The sequence below is a fragment of the Bos javanicus genome, chromosome 4 (assembly GCF_032452875.1).
Source record: "Bos javanicus breed banteng chromosome 4, ARS-OSU_banteng_1.0, whole genome shotgun sequence".
In the NCBI taxonomy this organism is placed as follows: domain Eukaryota; kingdom Metazoa; phylum Chordata; class Mammalia; order Artiodactyla; family Bovidae; genus Bos; species Bos javanicus.
Window position 1 is genome coordinate 51,942,099 of NC_083871.1, and position 16,232 is coordinate 51,958,330.

Sequence of the window (16,232 nt, forward strand, 5' to 3'; positions counted from 1 at the left end):
GACAAAGGAGCCTGGCGGGTTACAGTCCATAGAGTCAAAAAAGATATGATATACATTTATCTTAAAGTGAGAGTAAAATGAGATGACTTACAACATTATACCAAATGACTATAACCAGAGTTTGTCTAAAGATCCAGTTCTATGCAAGAGGCTATTAACATATCTCAGAGAATTTAATTTTTGGAGAAGGAAATGGCATCCCACTCCAGTGTTCTTGCCTGGAGAATCCCATGGATGGAGAAGCCTGGTAGGCTGCAGTCCATGGGTTCGCACAGAGTCGGACACAACTGAAACGACTTAGCAGCAGCAGAGAATTTACACTTGACTTTGGCAAGGATAATTCTTACGTGATGGAGCACCCTGCACTTTTGTAAATATCTTGAAGAAGATGAACACTGCAAACCTTTGTCTTTGAGGCATCTTATTTGAGAACAGGGCAAATTATCAAACAGATATTCCCATAAACCCAAATTCAGAATGTTCTTAGACCCTGAGAATCCCTTGCCTTAAGATAGGAGAAGGTGGACACATTTTAAATCCCTATGCATCATCAATTCATAAGTTAAGCCGAATTAAGCAATGGCAGCAAGAGTAAGTGTAAATACACACTGGATGCCATTAATAATTTTTATATTGATTGCATGTTAAAATGAAAATATTTAGACATATTTGTTTAAAGAAAATACACATTTCACTTGTACATTTTTATTATTCTGATTATTAAAATGCTAAAATTACACTTGTAGTTAGCATTATATTTCCATGAGACAGTGCTCACTTAGAGATTTAGTTGGGTATGTAGTTTTGTGCAGCTAGGTCATTTGGAAAAAGGATGAAAGTAAACCATCTGAATTATTCAAAAGAACATGCCAAATCATGAAAGAGGAGACAGGAATAAATATATTCAGCTTTCCTTTGTATAATTCTGATCACAGGTTATTAATTGTGTTATTAGATGTAATGAATTTTTTAAAATGGCAACAGGAAACATGGTGATGTGGAAAATACATCAGCAGGGTTTATCAGAAATTGTGTATCTGTGACAAAAAAAGCCATTTAGCTCCCAAATAAATTGAGACAAGTGAAATGTTCACAAATGCTAACCTAAGCCAAACAATCAGAAATTTGGCTAGATTAAGAAGCTGTATTATTAATTACACATTTCTGCTCTAGTCCATAAACAAAGATCACTACAAATTTTGAGAGGATTTGCACTTGGGCCAATTTACACAGATCCAAATGTTAAACAGCATATGAACAGTCTGTCGTATAACAATCACTTCCCATTTCTCCACTGCAAATTATTCTTAGTAGACCAGGTCTTTCAGCTTTTAATAAAACAAATGATTCTTTAAGGAAAGAGCTATACTATGAGTTTTCATATAGTCCAATGCTTATATAAGTCCTATTCTCTGTTTTAGCTTTTTCAATGATTTTTTCAAATAAGGAATACTATTTAACTGCCTTTGCCAATGTTCATGGGACTTAGTTAGCCATGTTTATTTCATGTAATATTCAGCCAAGAAACATCTTGTGATGATTCTTTTATTAAAGCAACAGTAATTTTGTTATTAAGGCAGTATAAATTTTGAAACAAATTCCTCCATTTTAATAAAATATATTAATTACTCTCAGCTTTGGATCTTCTTTTTCCTTTATACTTAACTGAAACCAGACAATGAAGTAGACAATGATTAAGGGTAAAGATATAGAGAGACAACATACTTTTATACAATAGCATTTTTCTTGTTCAAAAATAAAAATCACAACAAGAAAAGAGACGTGAGAAATGGTATTAGTCCCATGTTATCTGGCATTTCCATAACAACATTTATGTGTGTTGAGCTGAGTTAGTGAAATAGTAGAAACCCAAATGTCAAGGAGAAGTGGTCTGAGGGAGCCCTAAACATACTAGGAGAAAGTAATTTCTGTTTTCCTAAATGTAATTATTTGAATACTGTTATGAAATCAAATCATAGTTGCTGTATCTGTTATAGGAGATGAATAGAAATATTGAATGCATAGTAGTAGACATTCAGCCAATACTAGAGGAAGAGAATTAATAATAATACTCAAAAGCTCAATATTAGTGAGGTAAAAACTCAGTACAATTAAAACTGGGAATTTCCATGATCATTATTGTAGAATATATTTTTATAAAGGACTGTAATTTTCCCTTTAAAAGCTGCTACTAAGCTTCCCTTTACAAGCACTAAGAGTAGCATCAAGATTTATATAATGCAAAAGATTTGTTCCAGGCACCCACAGAGAGAGAGAGAGAGAGAGAGAGAGAGAGCGCGAGAGAGCGCAAAGTAACAGTGACAATAAGGAGAGTATAAACTCTTTGTCACATTAAGGAATGATGTCAAGAGATTTAAATTAGGTAGAAAGAATTTTAATGAAAATAAAAACACATTCACAATAAAAATGTCCTTAAATGAGGCTGCTTTCTGTAAATCTATTAATTTTCTACAATGTTCTGTGTCATCCGAAGACTACAGTAACTTGGGTCAGGCAGGGTACATTTAACCTGCAGGGTCTTCCAACAGATGCAAAGTGATGGTGATTATCCACACTGCTTATGTGACAATGACTGCAGGATCAAGATTCCTCACTAGAATAATATGCCACCCATGTAAGAATAGTCGGTCAACGTGGTATTTTACTTTGCTCAGATCTCTTTCTGTTTCTTTCACAAAATGGATGAGTTTATAAAGTCCCAGACAATTTTGTTACCTCAGTGGTACCATCTCTCACACATGTACCCTTTAGAATGAAATAAATATGTACCCAGAGGTGCCCATTACCATGGTGGGCTGGCAAAGGGTATATTATTAATAAAAGATCATTGAATCAACATCAGATATTTTATATATATATATATGTATATATATGTACATGTGTGTGTGTGCGTGTGTATGTGCTGTGTGCTCAGTTGCTCATTCATGTCTGACTCTTTGTGATCTCATGAACTACAGGCCACTGGGCTCCTCTGTCCATGAGATTTCCGTGGCAAGAATAGTGGAGTGGGTTGCCATGCCCTCCTCCAGGGGATCTTCCCAAGCCAAGGATCGAACTCGAGCCTCTTGCATCTCCAGCACTGGCAGGCAGGTTCTTTACCACACAGCCACCTGGGAAGCCCACATACATATATACATATAGTTGTTGTTTACTCCTGAGTCGTGTCTGACTCTTTTGCAACCCCCTGAACTGTAGCCCACCAGGTTCCTCTGTTCATGGGATTTTCCAGGCAAGAATATTGGAGTGGTTGCCATCTCCTTCTCCATATACACACACACACACACACACACACACACACACACACACAATGCTCATTGATGCCTATCACCTGGCTAGACAGTTATGAAATATTGAATGAGTTATTTTAGGGAGGAAAGAAAAAAAGATCTAACTTAGTTCTTTTATCTCTTCTTCAACCTTCAAGTCTCAGAACTGGTACCATCTCCTTCAAGAAGCAAACTTCTTCCCCTAGTTTGGATTGGGAACCCCTCCTTTGTACTCCATAGTGTTGCATGTTTCCCTCATATGATCATAGCACTGAACACTGTTTCCTTCAACAGACACAAGAGTTCGATGGGGGCAAGGACTCTGGCATTATTTTTAAACCAGGCCAGGTTCACATTAGAGATTTGGGAAATGTTTATTGAATTGATAAAGAGACCAATCTAGGAAATTATATTCATCCCTCTTCTTTTATGAGGGGAGAAATTACAGGCCTTGTATGTCCTCATTCTTTCATCTACCGAGTTTCAATGATAAAGTAGAGACTATTCAAAATGCTAGAGATACCATGATTAAGAAGGAAGGTTAAAAAATTCATTATAATTTAGTAAATGTTGCTAAAAGTAAACATATTATGAGTCAACAAAGGTGTAGAGATAGCGCACAGCCTCTCAGAGAGGGTTTCCCTGGAGGTAGCATTTGAGTTGGGTTGTGTGGCTCAGTGGTAAAGAATCCACCTACCAATGAAGGAGACGTGAGTTCAATCCCTGGATCGGGAAGATCCCCTGGAGGAGGAAATGGCAGCCCACTCCAGTATTCTTGCCTAGAGAATCCCATGGACAGAGGAGCCTGGCAGGCTACAGTCCAGCAAAGAGTCGGAAGCGACTGAGCACAGCACATGTGAAAGATAAGCAAGCACAGAAAGAGGGCAAACAGGCTTCTGGGCAGAGGGTTGTGAGAAAAAAAGGCATGTTCAAAAAATGAAAAGGACGGGGAAAAGACTGTGACAGAATTCAAGACTGGCAATAGAGAAGCAGCTTGCGTGAGGGCTCAGTTGCTTCAGTTGTGTCTGACTCTGCAACCCCATGGACTGTAGCCCACCAGACTCCTCTGTTCATGGGATTCTCCAGGCAAGAATACAGCAGTGTGTTGCCATTTCCTTCTCCAGGGAAATCTGCCCAACGCAGGGACTGAACCCAGGTCCCCTGCATTGCAGGCAGCTTCTTTACCAACTGAGCCACCAGGGAAGAAAAAGTCAAATTAAACAAGATACCTATTTCGGATGCTTACACTCAACTTCTCTGGCAGAAGTTGTCAACTCCTTGGGAAAATAAATTGCATTTTTCTTTGAAGTCTAATATTTAAATAACAACATTCTTACTGTTTTATAGTGATAATAATGTAGTAAAAGTAAGTAAATATTGCAAACTAAAGGACTTTCCATACCTGAGACACTTTGCCTGTTGGAATCTGAGTCCCCGTTACTGGAATTAGAATTGTTGGAGGAATTGTTGTCAACCCCTCCCAGAAGGGGGCGCAAGTGGCTTACTGAGACTTGTTCAATGAATGATGTTCCATACTTGCGAAAATACCACCATTCAAATATCTAGAACAGAAAAATAGTAAGCATGATTACGGTCCTGTTACCAGCTATAATTTTGTACATACTCATAAAATATGTTGTATCTACTAATTATATCCACCTTAAATTAAACACTGGTTTAAACATATTTATTCCAAAAAAATTGTTTAATTCTAAAAATTAAGAAATTCTTGGCAGCAGCAAATACCATTTACATTTTAACTTCTCAGTGTTGTTTTATCCACTTAATACTGGCTTTTAAGGAAAATTTATATACCCAGTCATGGTAAAAGAACATTGTTAAGAGCTGCTCATTATTACTTTCCTCCAAATTTATATAATATTGATAATAAAATCACCACAGCTGAAAAGCAACTCCAGAAATAAATACAAAGAAGCTAGTATTAAAAGTGTGGCTTATGAAATATTCCAATATTTGGCATTTTATATTCTGATAAAGCCATACCTGCATAAGATTTTTAAGACAGCAAAATTCCATTAAAAAAAAAACCAGCATCTCCTTAGAGAAATCCAGCTTTACAAGAAGAGTAATAGTTATCCCATTTCATGGTACTCTGGCACCCAAATGCTGAGAGATTCAGTAATGTCTGCCAGCTGAGATGTGCTTTATAAACACTAGTATCTGTTGTACACCATTAACATTTCCTAGCTCACAAGCCTACCAGTAATGTGCTGTTTGCAAAGAAGAAAAGAAATAACTTTCATTAAAAGAGGAGAGAAGTAATGATGCTCACATGACTAGACTGAAATCAGGACTCCTAAGCAAGGGGGAAGCAAGCGACCTCCCGCAATTTCTCCCACCTGCCCCACCTCCCCTACACCACTGTCTGAAGCTGCTCTCCCCACATCCTTTCCTGGCCTCCCTGTCTGATTTTGAATCTGTTCCATAAGCAGTCACAAATCATTACAGAGAAGAAATTTAAAAATCAACTATATCCCAGAGTCTCCTAAGAACTATACTTTTATAATACAGAATGTGGAACTACATAAAATTAACTACCTTTATCCTTACTTATTTCATAAAAACAAGATGATGCCTCTCATCCTTTCATTTCAGTCTAAATGTCACCTCCTCAGAGCTCTTTCCTAGTCACCAGATCTACAGTCAGCTTCTCTTGCCTCTCTCAAAAGCACCCTGCTTTTCTTCTTGGCAGCATTTATGACATTTGTTTAATATCTACATGTCCCACTAGAGTAAGAGTTTTGAGAGAGTAAAAAACATGTTTTGTTCATGATTGTATATCCAGGATTTGATAAATACTTCATGAATGAATGCAAAAAACAAGTCCTATATAATCAATGAAGCCAAAAGTTTGTTTTTTGAAAAGTTAACAAAAGTGACAAACCTTTAGCTAGACTGGCCTCCCAAAACAGAGGACTTAATGTTTTTAACGCATGAAAGAAGGGAAAAGTTAAGTTCTCTGTAATAGACTTTGGGCTATCATTTAAAAATTGGTATTTCTCTATTTTGTTCTACCAAAAATTCCTTTAAAAGACAGAAAGAACACCTACAAATGACCAGAAGGAACTATCAATCAAACCAAATGTTTGTAATACTATAACAGGAGAACTTGATTTAATGCCAAGGAGTTACCCCTTCTAACTCTATGAGTTTTCACATGTTAAGTCATTTAACTAATCTGACTGGGCAGACAGGAAGAATATGATATAAAATCTAGGAAGGGATAGGTCTAGTCTATAATGTAGGAACAGGAGAAATAAGAGAGTTGTTTGAAGAAAGAACAGCATTCAAGAATGGTAAATTTACAAACCATAGATTCAGAAGGGAGTTTGTAACCTTAAGTGAGTTATTTTATCTATTTTAATATCAGTTTCTTCAACTATAAAGTGTAAATCACATTTGTTATTTATCCTTGAGTGTCCTTAATTTCACACTCATGTAAATCACCCAGATCCAAACCCCATGTAAAAGACTCAGTTCAGTGCTTGCTGTATAGTTGGTTCTCAAAAGTAACAGCAAAGCTATTATTTATCACACTGATGCTGTGCATACCTCCTACAGGCAGCACAGCTCACATATTGCTATGATGCACTCCTCTTGTTACTCTATAGTTTAGGCTAATACAGCATATTGTCTGTTACTAAATGGTTGGCTGAAAGCCCTGGTAATCATTGTGAAAAAGGAGGCTGCTTACCATTTGGTCCTGACCACCCCCCCCCCACCCAAAAAAAAAAAAAAAAGATTTTGGCTTTGCCTTTATTGAAGAGAAGGAAGGCTCCAAAGGACCCAGAACAATGGTCACAGAACTAGCAATGGCTCTCAATCACTTGTGGGAAAGAGCTTTCTTTGCCCCAAGACTCTGCCTTTTATATTATGCTGCTTGGGCACCTGCCAGGCCTTCATTTATTCAGTAGCACAGCACTAAACGCTCCATAACAAGCATAGGCTGTGCTCCAGGGTCACAGAGCACAGATAGGGCCCCTGACACTACCAATCCATGCCACAGGCCCACAATGCCTCTCACACTCTGCTCCCATGACACACACACACAAAACCCCACTTTGCGACTCTTTAGGATCTCTCAGTTTATCCAGCCAAATCAGAGAACCCCAGCACTAAAAGGAACCCTCAAGGCCCATGAACAGTTTCATTTAGAATGCATGAGGGCAACATGTTAAGGTAGTCCAAAGTCACAAAGCTAACTCAGTAGCTATTTAACCTGAAGTCTCAGTTCTTGTGCCACTAATCTTACTAGGGCCCTAAAACAAGACATCTTTTTATAAATCTCTTGCTCATTTTAACAGATTTACCTGTCATTTTCCTTTTCAAATCTTCACTTCCAAATGCCCTCCTCTTCTACTGTCTCTTTGCCTTCTTAGCTATCAAACATAATCCAGAAGTCTATCAAATGGGACTGGATAATACATCCCAAGGTAAAAATGCTTCATATTAATGGAGTATTTGCATTATAATAGGAGACAGACCTTCCACCCAGTATTTCTAATGCAAAAATAACAGACTTAATGAAGACTGGGTTATTCATGCAACTGTTTGGATGGCAAAGGAGGATCTTCTCAAGCCTGTCCTATTAGAGCTGTAGATGTGGCTTCTTACCCAATACAGACCTTTATACTGGTATCTACAATACCATGGGACAGGCACTCCAATATGAATTAAACAAACAGCTACTAAAAGGAAGTGGGACAGGACTTAAAGCCTTCTTAAACTTCAAACCAAAACCTCTAATCTGGGGTCTTAGCACCAATGATCTGTCCCATATCCTGAAAAACAGCAGGCTTGGGCCAGAACCTCACAGTATTTTTAAAAAGCTGCACAGATACAAATGGGCAGATGGTGTTATTTAACACACACATATTTGGTGTCACTTTGAATTATTCTCCCTGGTGCATAACCTACAATGTAAACAGCAAAGCTCTCATAAACAAATTTAGATTTTAAAATTAGCCCTTAGACATGCTAGTAGCTTAATGGAATTGCCATTGTGGAACAAAACAGTTTTTAAATCTGACAAGTAACCATAAAATTAAAATATACATTTACACATTTCATAGTCTTTTAAAATGCAATCTGCCTACACCAAGAATTATACAGATCAAGTAAGATGAGAACTAAAAAGCACCAATTAGATTTGTCATTTGGGAAGTCAATAAGACCCTACAATCCTGCTGAAAGTAAAGGCCCTAATATATTGAAAGACAGCAAGGTTGTGTGTCTTAGTTGGTACTCTTGATTCTCAGTAATATAATGTGTAAAATAAAGTCACTCAGTTAATGTTGGATGGATGGATTGTTGAAAACTGAATGGAGAGATGGCTGAAAGGTTGAATGGATGGATGATAAGGGTTGGTCTGGTGACTTATGGGATACTGTCTAAATAAAGAGCAGGACCAATGAGAGGTTTTGTGTTCATTTTGTTAGTTATAAAAAAGAGAGACCTATACATATTTGTTGGAAAGGAAAGAATCAAGTGGAATGAGAGAAACTGAAGTGCAAAAGAGTACAAATGACCAAGAGGCAGGACACCAAGAGCCCAGGAAGAACACTTACCCTGCCTCAGAAAGGTAACTTAGCATTTCTTCCTCTACGACAGGATGAATGGGAAGCATGAGTGCACAGACAAATAAATTTTATTTGGGAAATAGGGAGTGAGATGAGCTGTTTCACAGGTAAGAAGGCAACAAACAGATGAAAAGTAGGTGACAGTTATCTTAGTGGAGATGCAGGTAAGGGTTATCATCTGAGAATAAGGGAAGCAGGGGTGGAATTGGGAATGTGAGGATCAAAGCAATGGTTTGGATCTATACCTTGCAGGACCGAAGGGCCATTGCTATACTCCGGACCCAGATCACACTTAAAACAAAGACTCATTTGTCAGGAACCCAATTTCCTAGGCCTTGTAACCTTCTCCATTACTGTTGGATCAAGGAGCCCTGCAGCTGCAGGCTGGGAGTGGAGATTCAGGTTTGCAGCTGACCTAAGATGCAAACACCTCATTTTCACCTGCAGGGAAGGAACAAAAGTCTGGCAAAGAGTAAACAAATAAGGCCCTTTCATCTGTCTTGCATACCTAAAAGCTGAATCTTTCCTAAAGATGCCTAGATTCTTCCTATCCATTAAGAACTCCCCTTCTTGAATTGCATGTTTTGCATATATAACACTTCTTTCTCTTCACTTATTGGGACTTTCCTATCTTACTCAAAAATGCTTCAAGATTTCCACAGAGAAGCACCATAATGATTCCACACCAATTCCATTAAACCCATGGGAAACACAAAGATGTCACAGCCTGAAATTGGCTATGTGTTTCCCAAGGATTAAAGTAGATGATGATATCACAGGATAGATACAGCTATGGTAGAGAATGAAGAGGAAATATGAAACTCTGGCAGTCTACTCTCAAATAGACTGCAAAATTGACACCTGCTCTAAGTCTTCAGAAATACATCTGGTGGTAAACAGATTTTTGGCAAGAGGCGATCTTCTAAGCTTAAAGAAGATAAACCAAGGCAGTTGGCATGGGTTATAGTAATATCTGAAACCTTTTTAGAAGTTTCCTGTTAGAATTCTCAAGTAGATCCTTTTCTCTGTACCACTGACTCTTTCAAAGTCCCTCCCAATTCCTCATGACGATTTTCTTTCTTTCTTTTAAACACTCCTGGCTCCTTCCTATTTTGTTTAGAAATACTGAAGAACTATGGTACAGGACTGGAGAAGGCAATGGTACTCCACTCCAGCATCTTGCCTGGAAAATCCCATGGATGGAGGAGCCTGGTGGGCTATATGGGGTCACTAAGAGTAGGACACGACTGAAGTGACTTAGCAGCAGCATGGTACAGGACTTGGTCTCCTGCTTCCTTGACCTCAGCCAATCGCCCCACCAGCCATCTGTTCCCCTAACCAGTTGAGGGGGATATGTAAAGAACTTGTCTTCATGTCCTTCTACCTCCATTCCTGGCCTCCTACTGTCAAGGCTTCAGGAAAAGAAAAAAGACAGGGAACTGAGGTTCTCTTCAAGGTCAACAGCCAGTGATCCATCCCCACCTCAGTGTCTGCATTGCAGCATTAATGACTATGACCTGGACAGGAGGATCACTGTCTTGGGGTAAAGTCACCTAGCGACCACTGACAACTGGGAGATGTGAGCCTTTGCCATGATGCCCAAAGCTCTGTCAGCTAATCCTGGGGGTCAGCTTTCTTCCAGGGATTCTGACTTGATTAGTCTGGAGTGGTATTCAGAATCCATCACTTTAAACAAGCTCCCAGATAATTCCCAGACACAGTCAATTAATTCATCTGTTCACTGAATCTATGTGAATTCAGCAAATATTTAAGAATTAGCAAGGCATTACACAGATATATTTTCAGCCTATATGATGCTTCCATCACAGAGAGGATAAGACCATAAATGTCATAAGTGAAATTATAAATTATGGTAAGTGATGTTTTATGTTCTAGACTAACCAAATCTGACCTAAGCCACAGCTGATTGGAAAAAGTTTCCTCCAGAGACGTTTATAGTCTCCCTGCCTCCCTCTTTCTTTTCTCTTCTTTTCTCTTTTCCTTTTCTTCTTTTTGCTTTCTTATCTACGTGGTCCACTTCTGTGGGCCTGTTAAAAGGAATACATCACCCACTAGACACTGCTGCAATCCATCTTCCTAGTCAACACATTAATGAGATGAACAATGATGCTGGGACAAAGCAGTGAAAATTTAAACTTTAATCTTCCTTATACTCTTACCTAGCAAGGTGACCTGACAAGTCATAGGTTTTCTGGCTGCCTATTCCTTAGGTTTTTACTGACTTACACTGGATGACTTCTGAGGATTCCTTCCTCTAGCCCTGCAACTGCATAATTTTCAAGTCAAGTGGAGGTCAAGATTTTAGATGAATGAAAAAGAGTTGAAAGGAGCCATAACAATCTTCTAGTCCCACTCCCTTACTTTTAAACAGGAGGAGACAGAGGGCATGGTCAGACAGATCCAAATTTAAATCCCACCATCTGTCTGTTATATGCATCCTTGGCAAAATTATGTAAATTTTGCATCGGTTTATACTCAGCAGGCTGGCTTAACATTCAAAAAACGAAGATCATGGCATCCAGTCCCATCACTTCATGGCAAACTGTTGGGGAAACAATGGAAACAATGACAGACTTAATTTTCTTGGGCTCCAAAATCACTTGTGGATGGTGACTGTGGTCATGAAATTAAAAGACACTTGCTCCTTGGAAGAAAAGCTATGACAAATGTAGACAGCATATTAAAAAGCAGAGACAACACTTTGCCTACAAAGGTTTGAACAGTCAAAGCTATGGTTTTTCCAATAGTCATGTATGGATGTGAGAGCTGGACAATAGAAATGGCTGAGTGCCAAAAAATTGATGCTTTTGAACTGTGGTGCTGGAGAAGACTCTTGAGAGCCCCTTGGACTACAAGAAGATCAAACCAGTCAATCCTACAGGAAATCAACCCTGAATATTTATTGAAAGGACTGATGCTGAAGCTGAAGCTCCAATACTTGGGCCATCTGATGCAAAGAGCTGATGTATTGGAAAAGACCATGATGCTGGGAAAGACTGAAGGCAGGAGGAGAAGGGGATGACAGAGGATGAGATGGCTGGACGGCATCACCAACTCAATGGATATGAGCCTGAGCAAACTTCAGGAGATGGTGAAGGATAGGGAAGCCTGGCATGCTGCAGTCCATGGTGTTGCAAAGAGTCAGACATGACTGAGTGACTGAACAACAACAAAAATACTCAACAGCACAGAGGCACTGGATATATCAACCACTTAGAATTTCAATGAAGTTAATATTAGAATTCACTTAGAATTAAATGAAATAATATATTCAAAGTGCTTAAAACAGTACCTGGCATAGAGTGGAAAACACAACAAAAGGTCCTTTATTTACAACTGATTCCTATCTAATTATTATCTCTTCTTTCAGTTTCCTGAAAACTATTGTTTTACACTGGATCCCTGAATTAACTCTTTTATTTACTATTTTAATTTTCTTTTTTTATTCTTGATTATCATTTTTAAAAATTATGCTTTGGCTGCCTTTTCCCATATCCCTCTATTGAACATATATGCACAACCCGTAGGCATAGGAGCATGTCTAACACATTAATGGGAATACAGAGGTCTATTATAAATATCAGTATGGCAGCATTTTCTCTATTCTACCAACATTTTTAGAAATTAAGGGAGCATTTTCTCCACATATCTACCTTACCATTCTCAAAAGCAAAAATAAAACCCATAAATGTTTTCCATAGATATAAACATCACCCACAGAGGCCACATCAAGCAGACTGGGCCTGTCCTTCCTAGAGCAGATAAAAGACTAAATTGGTGGGTTTGGACTGTGATAACAGGTGCAGTTCCTGTGGCTGGAACTGGGCTGAGATGAGAACTACTGTGACAAGTGGGTCGAGGGGCAGGCAGCATGAAGTTCAGCAAGGACAGAGGTGCCTGGATGGGGACTGGGCCGGGAACTGTAAGGGAAGAGTGAGAAGTAGGTGGGTAACAAACTCATTGCTGGCTTTCAACCTGTAAAATCAAGAGATAGCAGTGACATCTAGTAAAATACATGCTGCTAAGTCCTCATTTATTTTTAAACACATTAGTGTAAAAGCAACATTTGCCAAACACATTTTATTTCTATATATGTTGTTCAGTTAACTGATTTTTCCTTCATAGGGTAAAAATAGCAGGGGTTTTGTTTGTTTGTGTTTAGCTCTCTTTGCCTAAGACATCACACTGCATGATAACTTCAGCCTCCAGCACAGGAATCCTGAGGTCCCCAAACAAGAAATTTCCTCAGGGGCAGCCCTGCAGCTTCTGTGTTCACCACCTGGCTCCCTTGACATTGCTCAGCAAAGAGTAGTTAGGTAATTGTCTCTCTGGTGCCAGGAAACCGCTATGCAATTCTATGCACACAGCTATTTCGCAAAGCACCTGATCCTTTATCCCAATGCTGCCTCTCCATGAAACGCACTTGACAGAAAGGAACAGTAGCTAAACAGAAACCTCAGCCCAGGGTGCATTTCAAGGGCTAGCAAAGGTGCGTCCCCAAGAGCCGATAGCCCCAGTGTCAACAATCTTTAAAGCAGGAGCCTAAAGCAAACGAGAGTTATTCCCACACATGGTAGTGACTTTGACCTCAGTATGCTGCTAAGTCACTTCAGTCGTGTCCAACTCTGTGCGACCCCAGAGACAGCAGCCCACCAGGCTCCCCCATCTCTGGGATTCTCCAAGCAAGAACACTGGAGTGGGTTGCCATTTCCTTCTCCAATGCATGAAAGTGAAAAGTGAAAGTGAAGTCGCTCATTCTCATCCGACTTGTAGCGACCCCATGGACTGCAGCCTACAAGGCTCCTCTGCCCATGGGATTTTCCAGGCAAGAGTACTGGAGTGGGTTGCCATTGCCTTCTCCTGATCTCAGTATAAACCAAGCATTTCTGAGAAGGCCTTTCAAAATCTTCCCACATCAGAGGATTTCCTTTGCACAAAGTTTTATGTCAGTCAGGAGAACCCTCTACTTCCTAAGAAAGCAACAAAGCAAATATATCATAAAACAACACAGCAGTGATCATCAGGCATCAGCAACTGCAATTCACACACAGGGAGAAAGTGTCGCCAAGCCTAGGTCTGCAAAGATGGTCATGGTCCAGGGAAATCCCTTTATTCAGAGGAAAGAAGCAGGCAGATGGAACATCACCATCCCTAAGTGAGAAGGGAAAACGACTGTTGGGCTTAGCTCACCAGAGTGAACCTCTGGAGAAGGAAATGGCAACTCACTCCAGTATTCTTGCCTGGAGAATCCCATGCACAGAGGAGCCTGGTGGACTACAGTCCAGGGGGTCGCAAAGAGTCAGACACAACTGACTAAGCACACACACACACACCAGAGTGAAAGGAAACAACCTGCATTCTGGTAGTTTATAGGCTAGTGAACTCACACTGAGATACTACTAAAATAAAATGCAGACCTGCCATTTGTTCAGAAGCTAGAAAAACAGCTGAGAACTTAACCAGTGAAAATGAAAGTCACTCAGTCATGTCTGACTCTTTGCAACCCCATAGACTGTTGTCTGCCAAGCTCCTCTGTCCATGGGGATTCTCCAGGCAAGAATACTGGAGTGGGTAGCTGTTCCCTTCTCTGGAGGATCTTCCCGACCCACAGATCGAACAAACCCAGGTCTCTTGCATTTCAGGCAGATTCTTTAACTTCTGAGACACCCACTTAACCAGAGAGGTGGTGAAATGAGTGATAAAAGCACAGGCTCTGGTGCAAGCCAGACTGGGTTGAAATCCTGCTCCACCATTTGCCAGCTATGTGACCTAAGGCAGGTTACTTCCTATCTAGCTTATGTATTAGTAAAGTGAAAATAACACTAGTAGCTACCTCATTGTATTTTTTATTGCCCACGTCTCTATCAGATCAGATCAGTCGCTCAGTCAGGTCCGACTCTTTGCGACCCCATGAATCGCAGCACGCCAGGCCTCCCTGTCCATCACCAACTCCTGGAGTTCACTGAGACTCACGTCCATCGAGTCAGTGATGCCATCCAGCCATCTCATCCTCTGTCATCCCCTTCTCCTCCTGCCCCCAATCCCTCCCAGTATCAGAGTCTTTTCCAATGAGTCAACTCTTCACATGAGGTGGCCAAAGTACTGGAGTTTCAGCTTTAGCATCATTCCTTCCAAAGAAATAGTAATCACAGCATTATGTACAGAAGGGGAAAAAAAAACTTTCTAAAACCTCTTTCTCCTCAAAGATTCTTAACATAAATTTAACTATATTAGAGTGATTCCACTAGTTTAGATGGCTTCCTTTATGGTCACTTAAAGAAAACTACTGTAAGTATTATAACTTACTACACTTTACAATTTGTTTTACAGCATAAGGCAATGGAGCCAATGTGATAATGAAAATGATTATCATATTGCTTTTTGCCTATTTGGGATTTTTTTCAAGGAAGCAATAGCGAAATATATGTAAATTTTAGAAGAAAAGGAGATGAAGGGGGAAAGGTTAGAACTGCCACATTTGTGTCAATACATTTAAAGAAACTGAGCTATATTTCTCCTGATCTTGATTATGTCCAATAATCCATCCTGCCTCTTGAGAAACCTATATGCAGGTTAGGAAGCAACAGTTAGAACCGGACATGGAACAATAGACTGGTTCCAAATAGGAAAAGGAGTATGTCAAGGCTGTACATTGTCATCCTGCTTATTTAACTTATATGCAGAGTACATCATGAGAAATGCTGGGCTAGAAGAAGCACAAGCTGGAATCAAGATTGCCGGGAAAAATATCAATAACCTCAGATATGCAGATGACACCACCCTTATGACAGAAAGTGAAGAGGAACTAAAAAGCCTCTTGATGAAAGTGAAAGAGGAGAGTGAAAAAGTTGGCTTAAAGTTCAACATTCAGAAAACAAAGATCATGGCATCTGGTCCCATCACTTCATGGGAAATAGATGGGGAAACAGTGGAAACAGTGTCAGACTTTATTTTGGGGGGCTCCAAAATCACTGCAGATGGTGACTGCAGCCATGAAATTAAAAGACAGTTACTCCTTGGAAGGAAAGTTATGACCAACCTAGATAGCATATTGAAAAGCAGAGACATTACTTTGCCAACAAAGGTCCCTCTAGTCAAGGCAATGGTTTTTCCAGTGGTCATGTATGGATGTGAGAGTTGGACTGTGAAGAAAGCTGAGCACCAAAGAATTGATGCTTTTGAACTGTGGTGTTCGAGAAGACTCTTGAGAGTCCCTTGGACTGCAAGGAGATCCAACCAGTCCATTCTAAAGGAGATCAGCCCTGGGTGTTTTTTGGAAGGACTGATGCTAAAGCTGAAACTCCAGTACTTTGGCCACCTCATG

At 39.7% G+C, this 16,232-nt stretch overlaps 1 protein-coding gene across 10 annotated transcripts in view; it reads right to left on the reverse strand.

Moving 5' to 3' along the window:
- The window catches only part of ST7 (suppression of tumorigenicity 7), a 278,061-nt gene that overhangs the window by 106,465 nt on the left and 155,364 nt on the right, over nt 1–16,232 (reverse strand). For all 10 annotated transcript variants that reach the window (XR_009735899.1, XM_061414029.1, XM_061414031.1 and 7 more), the window contains exon 3: nt 4,690–4,849. Coding sequence is in view for 9 of the 10 variants with exons in the window: in XM_061414029.1 (XP_061270013.1) it covers nt 4,690–4,849 (160 nt within the window). In the remaining variant the exon portion in view is untranslated. The remainder of the gene's footprint in view (nt 1–4,689; nt 4,850–16,232) is intronic.